We start from the raw sequence: 12401 nt of genomic DNA on the forward strand, positions 1-12401 counted from the left end.
GGACATATATTGAAAAGTTTTTTTAAAAGGTTTCTGCACTTTCATTTGTGCATCTGGATTGCCTACTCCCCGGAGAAATATAACAATTTCTTTGTTGCCTGGGTGAGAAAACATTGGATCCAACAAGACATTCCGCTTTGAGAGGTCTGACAACATGAGAAGAAAGAACGTGTTAATTCAAGATTGAAGCATGTGAAGAATTAGCAATTATTAACCCGAAAATGAGCACGATATGTCCCTTGTCACTTTTCAGCCTCACCTTTAAAGAAATTAGTATTTTTCACTGGGGGAAACTTGGGAAGTAGGAAATTGTCTCAAAGCTTGAGACCCCGGCTTTGAGGTAATTACTTTGCTCGTGAGGGAAGCATAGATTTGATGAAAAATGTTCCACAAAAGGTCAAACTCGCCTCTCTCTCAAGCTTAAAACCACATTCTGAGGCCCTGCCTCGTATATGGAGTTGCTCGATTGTGATGAGATGGCTTCACGGGGGCCGCTGCATATGGATTATACAAGACTAGATTACATCCAATATAGAAACCAAAAGCCACATGGTCCCATTAATCTGTTATTATGTCAACCCCAAATTTAGTGTACATTTAGCATTTGCAGAGCATCGGCACTTTCAAAAGTCAGCACGGCGCACACGGCTAAATATCATCAGATTAGCTCTTCTATAGCGAGCAGATCAGAACAAAATATCAAAAGTTCTTCCCCAGAGGGAAACTTCTGAGCGCACAATGTACGAAGGGGATGGGAGGCTAAAGGTCGCTTCTCGATTCTGCCGCCACCCATGCCTGGATGGGAGGGGGGGGGGGGGGGGGGCACGACACCTGTCAATCAAGCCGTGCTGAAGACCTTTACGCCGGGACAAAGGCCGTTCGGCTGGGGCCATTGAGCGAGACAAGGATCCCTTTATGAGAAATGCCACGGGTGGTGTTAATAAAAAGAAAGAAAAGAAAATGTAAAAAGCTGAAATCGGCCATGTTGAGAGAGAGAGAGAGGGGGGGGCGAGAGAGAGCCTCTCCATGGGAGTGCTTTTGTGTCACTGCGGCCTCACTGTGTCACCGTGGCTTTTTTTTGGTCGAAATGAGACATCAGCTGCTATTGCAGTGCCGGGAGATCATTATCCCATTGGCGCGCATGTGTGTGTGTGTGTGTGTGTGTGTGTGTGTGTGTGTGTGTGTGTGTGTGTGTGTGTGTGTGTGTGCGTGTGGTAGCTGCCGTGGTGTGATGCATGTCTTTAATAACGGCCCATTAGCCTCCCTTTGTGTACACGAGTGCGTTGTACTCGTAAATCAGAGTTATTCCATGTTGATCCCAGCGGGACGGCCGAGCACCAGCAGGGCCGCTGCCCCTGTTATCCCTCACCCCGAGGTTCACTGCCCCCCCCCCCCCCCCCCCCCCCCCCCCACACCCGCTCCACACCCCGCCTCTTACGAGGGGTCTTTTTCTACTCTCCGGCTTATGTTTACACTTTCTCCTCCCTTCCCCCTCACGCTTCCTTCTCACTTCTCACACTCGCTGCCCCTCTCACATATTTCATCTCTGACTTCACCCCCCCCCCCTCTCCCCCCTCCCCCCTCTTGTTGAAAGACGCACGTGTTTCCTCCCTTTCTTGAAAGAAATTGCCCCCCCCCCCACAAACCCCCACACCCTCTCCACCTCGGCACATGTTGGGCCGGCGGTGTATCCCTTCGCCGCCACCGGGACGCTGCTCACCCACCGACGCCACGACAACAGCCAACGCATCTCCCGCTACGTGTCTTTAATGAGCCTCCATCACGCCGTCCGTATGGCGCCGTTTTCATGACTTTGTGCTGTCAGCAAAAACGTGAATAGGGACGTGTGTGTGTGTGTTGGGGGAGTGGTACATTTTGTGAGTTGCCGTCATTGAGCATCTGCGTCGCCGGTGTACGATCCCGGATGACGATTTTCCATCTGGCGCGCGTGTGTGTGTTGTTGTCGATTTACCTGCATCATCCTGTCCTTGTCTCGAAATGCATGAGGATTATTGGAAACAGAGGCTGATGGGCGCGGCGACGGCAATGTGTGTGGGGGTGAAAGCTGCCAGGCCCCTTTTAGAACCCCCCCCCCCCCCTCCCCACGGGGGCCACATTAGGACCCTCCGGGGGCCAAATTAAAGGCAACTAACCAAGTTAGAGCTGAGCAGCAGAGGGGGCCTGACCGGTAGGGATGGGCTGATTTCACTCCAGCCCCCTGAACCACAGCACGCACGCACACACACACACACACACACACAACTCCCCTCTTTGTTTTGCCGCTGATCAGTAAAAGATAAAAGGCAGTTCCTGACAATGGCAGCCTCTCTGTTGGGGGATCCAGACAGTGAAGAAGAGATATAATGTATTCCTGTAGGCCCGAGAGGAAGTAGTGATTTAAATTAGCCTTCCGAACAGGAGTGTCTTCAAATTAAATCTAATCTAGGGTTTTAATCAATAATCCTGGAGCGAGAGGAACAAATGCATATATGGCTGCTTGTATACAACAAACATTAAGAGGAATTACTTTCATGCAAAAGGAGAGTAGGAAAAAGATAAACAGACCCCTAACTGAACATGTCTCGACAGTGTTTCACAACAAGTATTCCTATGCGTGATTGACGTGCCTCCCCCCCCCGCCTGCTGCTACATGTCACACACAGGCGTGCATCAGGTGCTGGTGACATTTGCGAAGTCTTGCAAAGAATGATTGTAAATCTCAGTTTTATGAGCCGACTGCTGAACTCTGCAGACTGTTGACCGCTGCGGCCTTGACATTCAAGCACGGCACAACCCCCCCTCCACCCCTCCACCCCACCGGGCCTCCAACTCCCTGGAAGCGGTGATTGATTTGTCTCATGGGGCCAGTGAAAGCTGCTCACTGTTAGGGGTCGAGCTTGGTTCTGTTTATAAAAGTCTTTGTTCATTACCATCATGACAAGTGGAGATTTGGCAGCCGGCGTTCGCCTTTAAAGCATTTAAGGAATGTTCAACGGTTTATTTTTTCATTTTTTTCACATACTTTTGAAGAGTAGAAATGTACAAAAGATAATTTAATTTGAATTGTTTCTTTGCGAAAGACTCCTAGACACAAAGGCAGGGTTGAAATGGACCGAACAGGCTGTAAAATCAGCCTTTACCGCTCGCAGGCGAGCAGCTCGTTGGCAATCTGCGATTCGAATTGGTGACGAGGAGGATTGGAGAAGGAAAAAGCCACAAAGATCGAATCCCCCCCCCCCCGACCTGGAGTCCAATCAGCTCGTTAGTGGCAGGCGGAGCCCGGGGCCTTTTCACCACACTTTAAACTACGGTCAGAAACTACAAGGCAGTGGTGCTGTCTGCAAACACAACCAAAAAACAAGCGCAGGTTGTTTTTTTTTAGTGCGATAAGCCGCAATGGAGTTCAAAGTGGCCGTTTTGTTTGGGTTCTTGCTCCTCCTCTTGGGGGGTGATCCCCGTGCTGCTACGCAAAGCTGGCCCGACTTGAGCGCCGACGACACTCCGGACCGAGCCCTCGAGGACCGAGAGGAGGCCAACTCTCCGCTGCCAAGAGCGGGTCGAGGGTCCAATTGGACGGAGCCCGGCGCTCCAGTCCGTGCCCTCCTCACCTACCGGCTCCGGGTCCACCAGCTCGGGAACCCGGCCGTCACCAAGCAGCCGCCGCCCTTCGAGGCGCGGATAGACTCCACTCAAAACCCGCAGGCGCCGCAGCCCAGGGCGCCGAACCCGGGACAGCCGCAGGTCAGGCCTCAGGAGTCGTTGAAACTTATTCCGGGCCCCAATCTGAACCCACTCGTCAAGCCGGTAGGAATCTTTTACTTTTTTTTCATTCTTCTGTACAGTTTTTAAATAATCAAAGTTGTTTTCCAGGTCCAGACACAGACGTTTGAGCAGCGGGTTCCTGTGCCGCCCACCAGTGTGGCGGCGCGCTGTGGCCAAAGGGAGGTCAACGTAGAGGTCAAACAGAACTTCTTAGGTAATGGCTGTTGCGGTTGGGGGGGGGGGGGGTCCCCATTTGACAGGCCTTCTTGCCTTCGGCGTCTGATGAAAGTGGGTTTTTGCTTTCAAGGCCCGGATTGGGGAAGCGTAATCTAGGTGATGTTGGGACACGGTGATCGACTATTTTGTTTCCATTTATTTCCTCACTCCTGGGAAAGAGGCATCTTCGCTGCAGAGGACAATGACTCGTCATGGTCAAAGGCCGACTCTCTGCAACTCACTGAGAGCCCTTTTTTGTTAATTTTGTGCTCTGGCTGAACCTCTCCTCTCGAGTGTTATTGACTGGACCAGGAGAAGAAATGGGCCTTGGGTAATGGCCCCCGGAATTAAGCTTCCCCTTCTCCTCGGTGTTCCTAGGAAATGGCGAGTTGATCCGTCCCAGTGATCTGACCCTAGGAGGCTGCGCCGCGTTGGACATTGATCACCACATCCTGCGGTTCCAGTCGGATTTGCACGGCTGCAGCAGCGCAATAAGGGTGTGACTCATTCACTGGCATCAACGTTGTGTTTATCAAGTTGTTGTAACTTTTTTTTCCATTTTAGATGACTGAAGAAGACCTCATCTACTCCTTTTCTCTACTGTATTATCCCGCTCCCATTGACAACACCTTCATTTTTAAGACCAATCCCACTGAGGTGGTAATTGAATGCCACTATCAAAGGTAATTGCCCTACGCCTTTGGAACGCAGTACTTTTGCCAGGTTGCTGCTTTAATAAATTTGTGTTCCCATATTGTATTTACCGCCCTGTGCCACTTTCTTGTGGGTGAGACAATCAGCTGCCACAGTCCAGTGACCTTTCCTTCCCTCTTAAATATCCACTCAGGAGGCTTTACGTGAGCAGCGGCGCCATGATGCCGACCTGGAAGCCGTTCGTCACCAGCACGCTGGCAGAGCAGAAGCTGCATTTCTCTGTGCGCCTCATGACCGGTGGGCACACCAGTTATTGTCTATAACGCACCAGTCTATGACGCTGGCCGTGGGACACTTCCATTGCCATGTTTTGTCTTTCTAACTTTGTGCTGTCTTTCTACATGCAATACTTGATACGAAAGGGCGTCAACATCAGCGCGATCTTCTCATTTCTTCAATGTAGTTCTTACGAATTCTACCCTGATTCCAGTTTCTCGTGTAGTCTCTCTGCATTGCCCCCCCCCCCCGTTTGACTTCTGCTCTTTGCCCTGTGGGTTTTAGAGGACTGGCAGTCGCAGAGGTCTTCCAGCGCCTATCTCCTGAGTGACGTGATAAACATAGAGGCGGCGGTTGACCTCGGCCACCACGTCCCGCTGAGGGTCTTCGTGGACAGCTGCGTGGCAACCGTGAGCCCGGACCCCAACTCTCAGCCCAGATACCCTTTCATCAACAACCACGGGTGAGAAGCGGGGGGGCCGAGGCTGGAGGTTACGTTGTCATGGCCAGGCATTGGGTTCAGAATCGCTCTCCTGGATATGAATCTTGAATCTTTTTGCCTTAAAGGTGTTTAAGAGATACCGAGGTGACTGGAGCAAAGTCCTACTTCATGCCGAGAAGGCGGGAGGATAAACTTCACTTCCAGCTGAGAGCCTTCAGGTTCCACGACAACCAGAGGAATTCGGTAAGATGTGTTCACGAGAACTGGCGCCACCGCTCTGGAATCGTTCCTTTTTTTGTATTAATACGATCTGATCGCTGCATGTCTTTAAGTGTTTCATTAACGTGTTTCTCAGTTATGAGCCAAGTTGGCACATAACATACACCTTTTTTTTTTTTTAGTTTGGGTTCTCATTTAAATGCTGTTTGTGCGTCGTTAAAATACTTTCCAACTGAGGACATGAAGGTCTTCTATGTGTAGTGGGATTAGAAGTTGGCGGAGCTGTGAATATGAGCCAGTCAATTGGAAAACTATTTTATGAATCTGTACAAATTATTTTATTTTAAATCAAATTTTGTGTGTGTGTGTGACTGCTTTAAAATCAGTTAGTGGCAATGGAGATATAACAAAAGTCAAACCTCCTATACCTCGTGTCTAACAATGCCGATGTCTTAATGCTTCCGTAGCTCTACATCACATGTAACCTGAAAGCAACGCAAGTCTCTAAACCCATTGACTCGCAGCACAAAGCGTGTTCCTACTTGACCGAGGCTAGAAGGTTTGCTAAAGTTCAAATTCACTGGTCGTTCCCAGCATCACGAGTGATGCCGGGATTGGATTTCGTCGGCCCTTGTGTAACTCACTGCCTTCCATCTCCGGACAGATGGGTGGCATCCGGTGGCGACAACAAGGTGTGTAGCTGCTGCGAGACCAGCTGTGGCGCGCAGAGACAGAAGAGAAGCCTCGCGGCGGCTGTCGGTACGGTTTACACGGTTGCCGCTACACGACACCCCGGGGATGAACGTCCCCTGCTGACACAGGGGAGGCGTTTAGACACTAGTCATGTTTAACATTATCCCGCTCAAATTATCAAAAAGGCGGCAGTATGTTTGTTCTGGATGTGTTTTTGGAAGGTGCGTGCCGCGCCCAAAAAGAGATGATCCTCTATGACTGACAGAAACGAGGAGTGACTTTAACTTTGTTGCACATTTTCCAGAACCACATTGGGAGGGGACGGCGGCTCTAGGCCCCATCCAGATGGAGGAGGGCATCCTGCCGGAAGAGCTGACCGAGCACTCAGCTCTCCAAACGCACAAAGTGACTCCAGCAGGTGGCGCTCTTTCTTTTTTGCACATTCAACAGCTAGACTGTCCCACTCTGCTTCATTTTGTCTCTCTCCTTCCCTAGCCTCGCATCCTTCCGCCGCCCTGCTGTGTGCAATGAGCGTGTCCCTTGCCGTCCTGCTGCTGTTGGTGTTCATTGGGGCCGTCGGTCACGACGGACACCACAAACTCACTGGCCACTTTGTTTGCACCTGATTAGACAATAAAACTATCTGAACGTCTCATCTTGCGTCTTTCCATAGATTTGTTTTTAAGCTTCTGGTATTTCTTTGTGGGAGCTTTTATTTGGTTGCATCTGACCAGCATGTTCGTTATATTGCAGGTTCAGTATAAATGCTTGCCTGGGTTTAAGTGAAATCGGCCCTTACGCTTATTTCCGGTAGGGATGCTTTCAGGTTTGATTTAGTCCAGCCATTGCTCAATTTTAAGGGCGCAAATGTAATGCTCTCCATACCAGATCTAATACTCATCTCTTGAGCTGCATGAGATTGTGGGCCACTTTTCCCTTAAATTCCCCTTTCTGGCTTCCAGCCGGTGGCGAAGTATTCATGAAATGGGGCTCATGGTGAACTGTTGCTCGCGAGCCCAGGAAGACAAATAGACATAATTAAAAAGCCCATAAAGGCGAGTGCAGGGGCTTTTATTACAGTAATGTGCAAAGGCCTTAGTTTAATGGGGTGTTTGTTCCCGTGCGCGGGGGGCTGACGGCTTCGCTAACTCTGCTCCCCCCCCCCCCCCGCTCTCCATCCATCCCCACACCAGAGGCTAATAAGAAGCTGTACCAACGATGCTCCAGCAAAAAAAACAAGGCGCTCTCACTCGTCGATGCGGTGATACTCACACTCAGAGTGGAGCATGTGGGGAACTTATTGGCCTCCGTGGTTCTGTCTGCATGTATCACGAGTAAGCGCGGGGGGGGGGGGGGGGTCTCTTCGCCCTCACTGATGCGAAACGCTGTCGATTTCTCATTATGGCAAAGGGATTTGAAAACAACGCTTGGTTAAGATGCAGTAAATCTTTAAACCACGTCACCAGATGCAAGAAGGGATTGACGTGTGTCACAACATATTCCCAATTTTTGGGAGTGCAGTTTAAATGTCATGACCAAGAGAATCATCATTACCGTCACGCCGAGGATGTGCGCCTGCCCGCCCACAGATGTTTGACGGACCTAAAAGCTGACCAGCAGAATGACAGTCTCCTTAATCAGCCATTTTTCCACTGACAGGATGCGTGACACCCCCCCCCCCCCCCCCCCAGGGCACGAGCCAATGCAAACACACGCACATACGTCCAAAGTAATAGCGTGTGTTCAGTGGCAAGCAGGGTGAGTCCTAACGATATTATTGCTGTAGATGGAGCGTGCTGGGGAATATTGTTCCAAACCATTAGTATGCTGCAGACGTCCACGCTGTGGCGACGGGGGGTTGACGCCGGGCTCGGGTTGGTCGACAAGTTTCACCAAGAAGCCGCGGAATGTCTCTTCTCTTGTCAACAAAGAGAGATGCATGGTTCTGCGTTATTACTCGCGGCCTCACAAATCTCCGTAGAGATGCAATCTGACTCTTGAATTTCAATAACTTCACCAAGGCGGTTTAATTTAAGCCACAAGCGCTCATGTTTATTCTCATGCAGGCTGCAATGTGACACGAGGGTCCGGAGAGCGCACGCGGACATGCTGGCCACCGCTGTCCAGGCCCATAATTAACCCTCTTCATTAAGGGAGAAGGAAAGTTGCTAACGAAGGAAATGGATTTAATTAGCTTGGTCTCAGCCCAGACACCAGTGCGCGCCGCTCACACTCACGAAACAATTAAGCCTTTTTTATCCTGGCTAATGGCTTTAGTGACTCAGAGCCTTTCTCATTAAGACTATCAATAATATGCTGATTACACGCATCCGCCGCTCGGCTTTTATCGGGGGGGGGGGGCGGAGGGGCCCAAAGGGACGAGCGCGTTCCCCCCCCCACCCTCTGAGCGACGCTTTCCTCCGAAATAGACGTTTGGATCGCTTTCGGCTGCAGACGGCAGACAGGGCTCGGTTGGATTCTTCCTGTGGCTCCGCTCACCGAGGAGGGGCCCCACGTGGTTCTCACGGGGGAGGGGGCTGAGGGGGCTCCTCTGGAGTTGTACCCCTGAGCGCTTTATGGCGGCCTTGATCACAGACTGAGGCGGGGGCCCAGACACGGGCACCTGATGGAGACCGACAGGCGTCTGTCACCCGGGCAGGAAGACAGAGGGCCTGTGCGTTGACCTTCACTCTCTTCCTGTTATAACAGGCGGAAGGGGGAGGGGGGGGGGCTGCACCTCCTCCCACAGGAGGGGAGAGGAAAGCGGGTGGCTTGACCTGGGCTGCCACACCTTCACACCCACCCACACCCACTCTGCGCTGCATCCCCAAACATCCTTGACGGGGGGCTGCCACGCTCCCTCTGATCTCGATGCTATTGTGTGGGTTGTTTTGCAGGCAAAGTTCTGAAGGTCCCATGTGGCCACCTACGGAGCTGAAGGAAAAACCTTTGTTCGGTTCCTAGCCTCCTTTGCTGCGATCTGCCGTGTGGGTCAGGCTGGCAAATAAGTAAAAGTTCAATATTCCCTTTTAATTCAACATACAAGCATGTTGTGATTTGTATTTGTAATTGTCTTATCAAAAGTTGTTTCTTTTATTTGTTTCAATGCATAATGATGGAACTCAAGTCAATGCATTAAACCTTGATTTTGATTACGTACTTACTTTTTAGCTTTTGTAGGCATCTCAAATGGAGTTTGCTCCCCAAAAATACAGCATTTGAGCCTCGAGTTGAGGTTATTTTTTTCTTATGATTTGGATTATCATTCTATTATGATTAATAGAACATCTGCAACACTGCACGAACAGTTCAGTCTTCGCAATAGTAGTCTGACAAAAAAATATATAAAATGAGGGTAAATCAGGGATATTCTCTGAAGGTTCCTTTAATATTGTGATACTGATTCATGGCGCATAGTCCGGCTCTGCAGGCGTACAATAAACCGCGCAAAGTGCTGAACATCGGGCTAACCTGTGAGCTGATGTGTTAGAAACGACAAAAAGAATGTGATCCGTGAAAACGCCTGTAACCCATTGATTTGTTTTAATATGCAGTGTAGTAGACCTTGCCCTTAGTGCATTAACATCTTCCGATGTCAATGTTCCACCTCGGGACGACCTTTCACAGCTCCAGATTACAAATCAGAAAGGGCTCAGAAAGGATTACTTCGCTGAAACCTTTTTCTTAAAGTTGCAGGTCCCCTCTCGTCCAGTAAAGGATTTGCCACATGAGCCAGATCCCAAAATGAAAATATTTTTTGTTTCTCATAGGCCTAGCTGTGTGTCCCCCCCCCCCCCCCCCCCCCCCCTCCTCATCATCTGCAGAACCTCTCCGGCCCGTTGCGAGATAAATAAATCTGCACCAGGGAAGTTAACGCGGATGTGACTTACCGCAGAACAGATGTCTCTTCTGAAATAACACCAGATCCATTCAACACCTTCCCTTTAACCTCCAGGATGGTAACCACAACAAAAGGCTCCCCCCTTCCGTCCATGTCCCGCTTTAGATGTGGGTGTGTTTTCTTTTTTTTTTTGGTACACAATGGATGAAAATATTCTGGCCTTCGTGTTTGATGTTGACGTTTTCTTCTTTTTTTTACCCCCCAATGCCGAACAAAGCCCTCAGGTGCACAACGAGGGACAAAGGGACAGGGACGAGACGGAGACGCTCACACCTCCTATTTACGTTTTTTTTCCAGCTCACACACTCGTCCTGTGGACCACGACCTTTAATCCTCATTGGCACGCCGGAAAAGTGAGATGAACACGCGGCACGCAAACAAGCGCGCCAGAGCTATCAACCTGAATAAATAAATCCCTACCCCTTTCTTATCTCACAACACAAAACTGGGTAAGCGCTCCCACCGGGGTCTGGATGGAGGAAGCTGTCAGCACCTCTGTTTTGCTTTTTGCCTCTATGCGGAGGCTGGAATCCTGTTTTTCTCTCCAGATCCATCCTCCTGGTTTTTCGAATCCCCGGGAGAGTCGTTTCCCTCCCCGTGTGCGTGAGACGTATGCGGAACTGCCACGCCGGCCATACGTGATCCCGCTTTCCTGCTTATCTTTCAGCGCTGGGCCTGTCTTTCACCGAGGGAGGGAGCGGGAGGGTTGACAGGGGGGGAGTCGGAGGGAGGATAAAGCCGCCACGGCTACAGAACATTTCCAGGTTGGGCTGGAAAGAAGAGAGGATTTTCCAGGTGGCCTCTGAAAGGCGTTTGCGACATGCATCCGCCCGCTGCTCGTCTCCACGCTGAGGCCTCCCCCGATGTCCCGCGTCTTTCTGACACCCGTGGCCGCTGGGGTCTTATCCCAGGCCCAAAGTCAGGCTTCACACCTAAATAAGATTCCGCATACATGACTCATAAATAATAGAATAAATGTACGCAGCTCTGTTGGATAGTGAGTGTTCTTCCGATGACGTGATCTGTACTCGGTTGGAGCTCAAGAATAATCACTGTTGGCCTTCGCAAAAGTCATTTTTTTCCATTCGCCTGGAAAACAAAAGAGGCTTGAAAAAAAAGGAGCTTTTCTCAGACCTTATGCTCTTCGGCTTTCTCACGGAGCAACACCGCCACCTGCAGCGGTTTGAAGCCAACAAAAGGGTGGGGAGTTGGGGGGGCGCGCACGCCAGGCGTGCTCAATCAATCGCAGATTTGTACCACCATCATTGTGTAGAGCCGGTGTATCCATTACTGTGCCTGTGCATCATCACAGTGACTGTGCAGGGTGGAAGCCATTCCCATGGCCACATCTGCCCTCCTGGGCTTCTCTCGGGTGGGACCCTTATTAAAATGGAAGGGGCGCGTTTGGTTAGGGAGGGCTTGCGTCTATGTCTATGTTTTGTGCTCAGACCTCGGAGGCTCCCACGAGACAGAAGTTGATAAAAATGGTCGACAGAGGCCTTGAAAGCTGAGATCACAGGACATCCTCTCAAATCTCAGCTGCGATCTTCTGTGGCTTTAGTAATAATAAGTTCATTTTAGTGAGGGAAGTTGCTTAGTTGCATTATGGGAATTTTTGGGGTCCAGTGTTTTTAGATCCCACGGCAGAGACTAAGGGTTTTGACTTTTCTTTGCTGGATCCTGTTAGAGAGGCCCAAATGCTATGGAGGTACAAATCATAAATCACTGGAGGGCCTCTCGATTGCTCTCTGACCATAAAGACTGGATGTTGGAATGTAAAGATGAGATAAAACTGCTTGAAGTAAGGGGGGGGGGGCTGATGAAGTACAATCATTTTGGTCATTAATATTTGTGTCTGCTGTTGCCATGGCCACAAGATGGAGCAGTCTATCCATTAATGGAGCTTGTGTGGTGCCATCAAACCCAATAATAAGTTATAATTTAGCAGGAGAATTAAGTCAGTTTTCCAGAAAGCCAGAAAGAACCGATCCCAGTAGAATATATGTACATTGTAATTATTTTAATAGTATATGTCTGCAAAAGCCGTATTTGATTATATATTTACTTTTACAATTTGGACTGTATTATAGTCAGAGAGGTGCTTGTAGTTGTGTGTGTGTGTGTGTGTGTGTGTGTGGTGCTGTATTTAATTGATCCAGCCCCTGGCACACCACTTGTGCACCAACACAAACACACCCGCACGAACACACACTCGGTGATCCTCCGCCCACCCTCATC

At 50.0% G+C, this 12401-nt stretch overlaps 1 protein-coding gene across 1 annotated transcript; it reads left to right on the forward strand.

Annotated features, from left to right (window-relative positions):
- Nucleotides 1–3236: 3236 nt before the first annotated feature.
- Nucleotides 3237–6914, forward strand: LOC120829058 (zona pellucida sperm-binding protein 3). Its single transcript, XM_040193257.2, has 11 exons — nucleotides 3237–3804; nucleotides 3871–3976; nucleotides 4357–4475; nucleotides 4543–4661; nucleotides 4826–4929; nucleotides 5194–5371; nucleotides 5476–5593; nucleotides 6037–6128; nucleotides 6234–6328; nucleotides 6567–6680; nucleotides 6758–6914. Exons 1-11 carry the CDS (start codon nucleotides 3397–3399, stop codon nucleotides 6886–6888), a joined length of 1584 nt encoding a protein of 527 aa, XP_040049191.2. The 5' UTR covers nucleotides 3237–3396; the 3' UTR covers nucleotides 6889–6914.
- The last annotated feature ends 5487 nt before the right edge of the window (nucleotides 6915–12401 follow it).

This window comes from Gasterosteus aculeatus, chromosome 1, assembly GCF_964276395.1.
Source record: "Gasterosteus aculeatus chromosome 1, fGasAcu3.hap1.1, whole genome shotgun sequence".
NCBI classification, from domain to species: Eukaryota; Metazoa; Chordata; class Actinopteri; order Perciformes; family Gasterosteidae; genus Gasterosteus; species Gasterosteus aculeatus.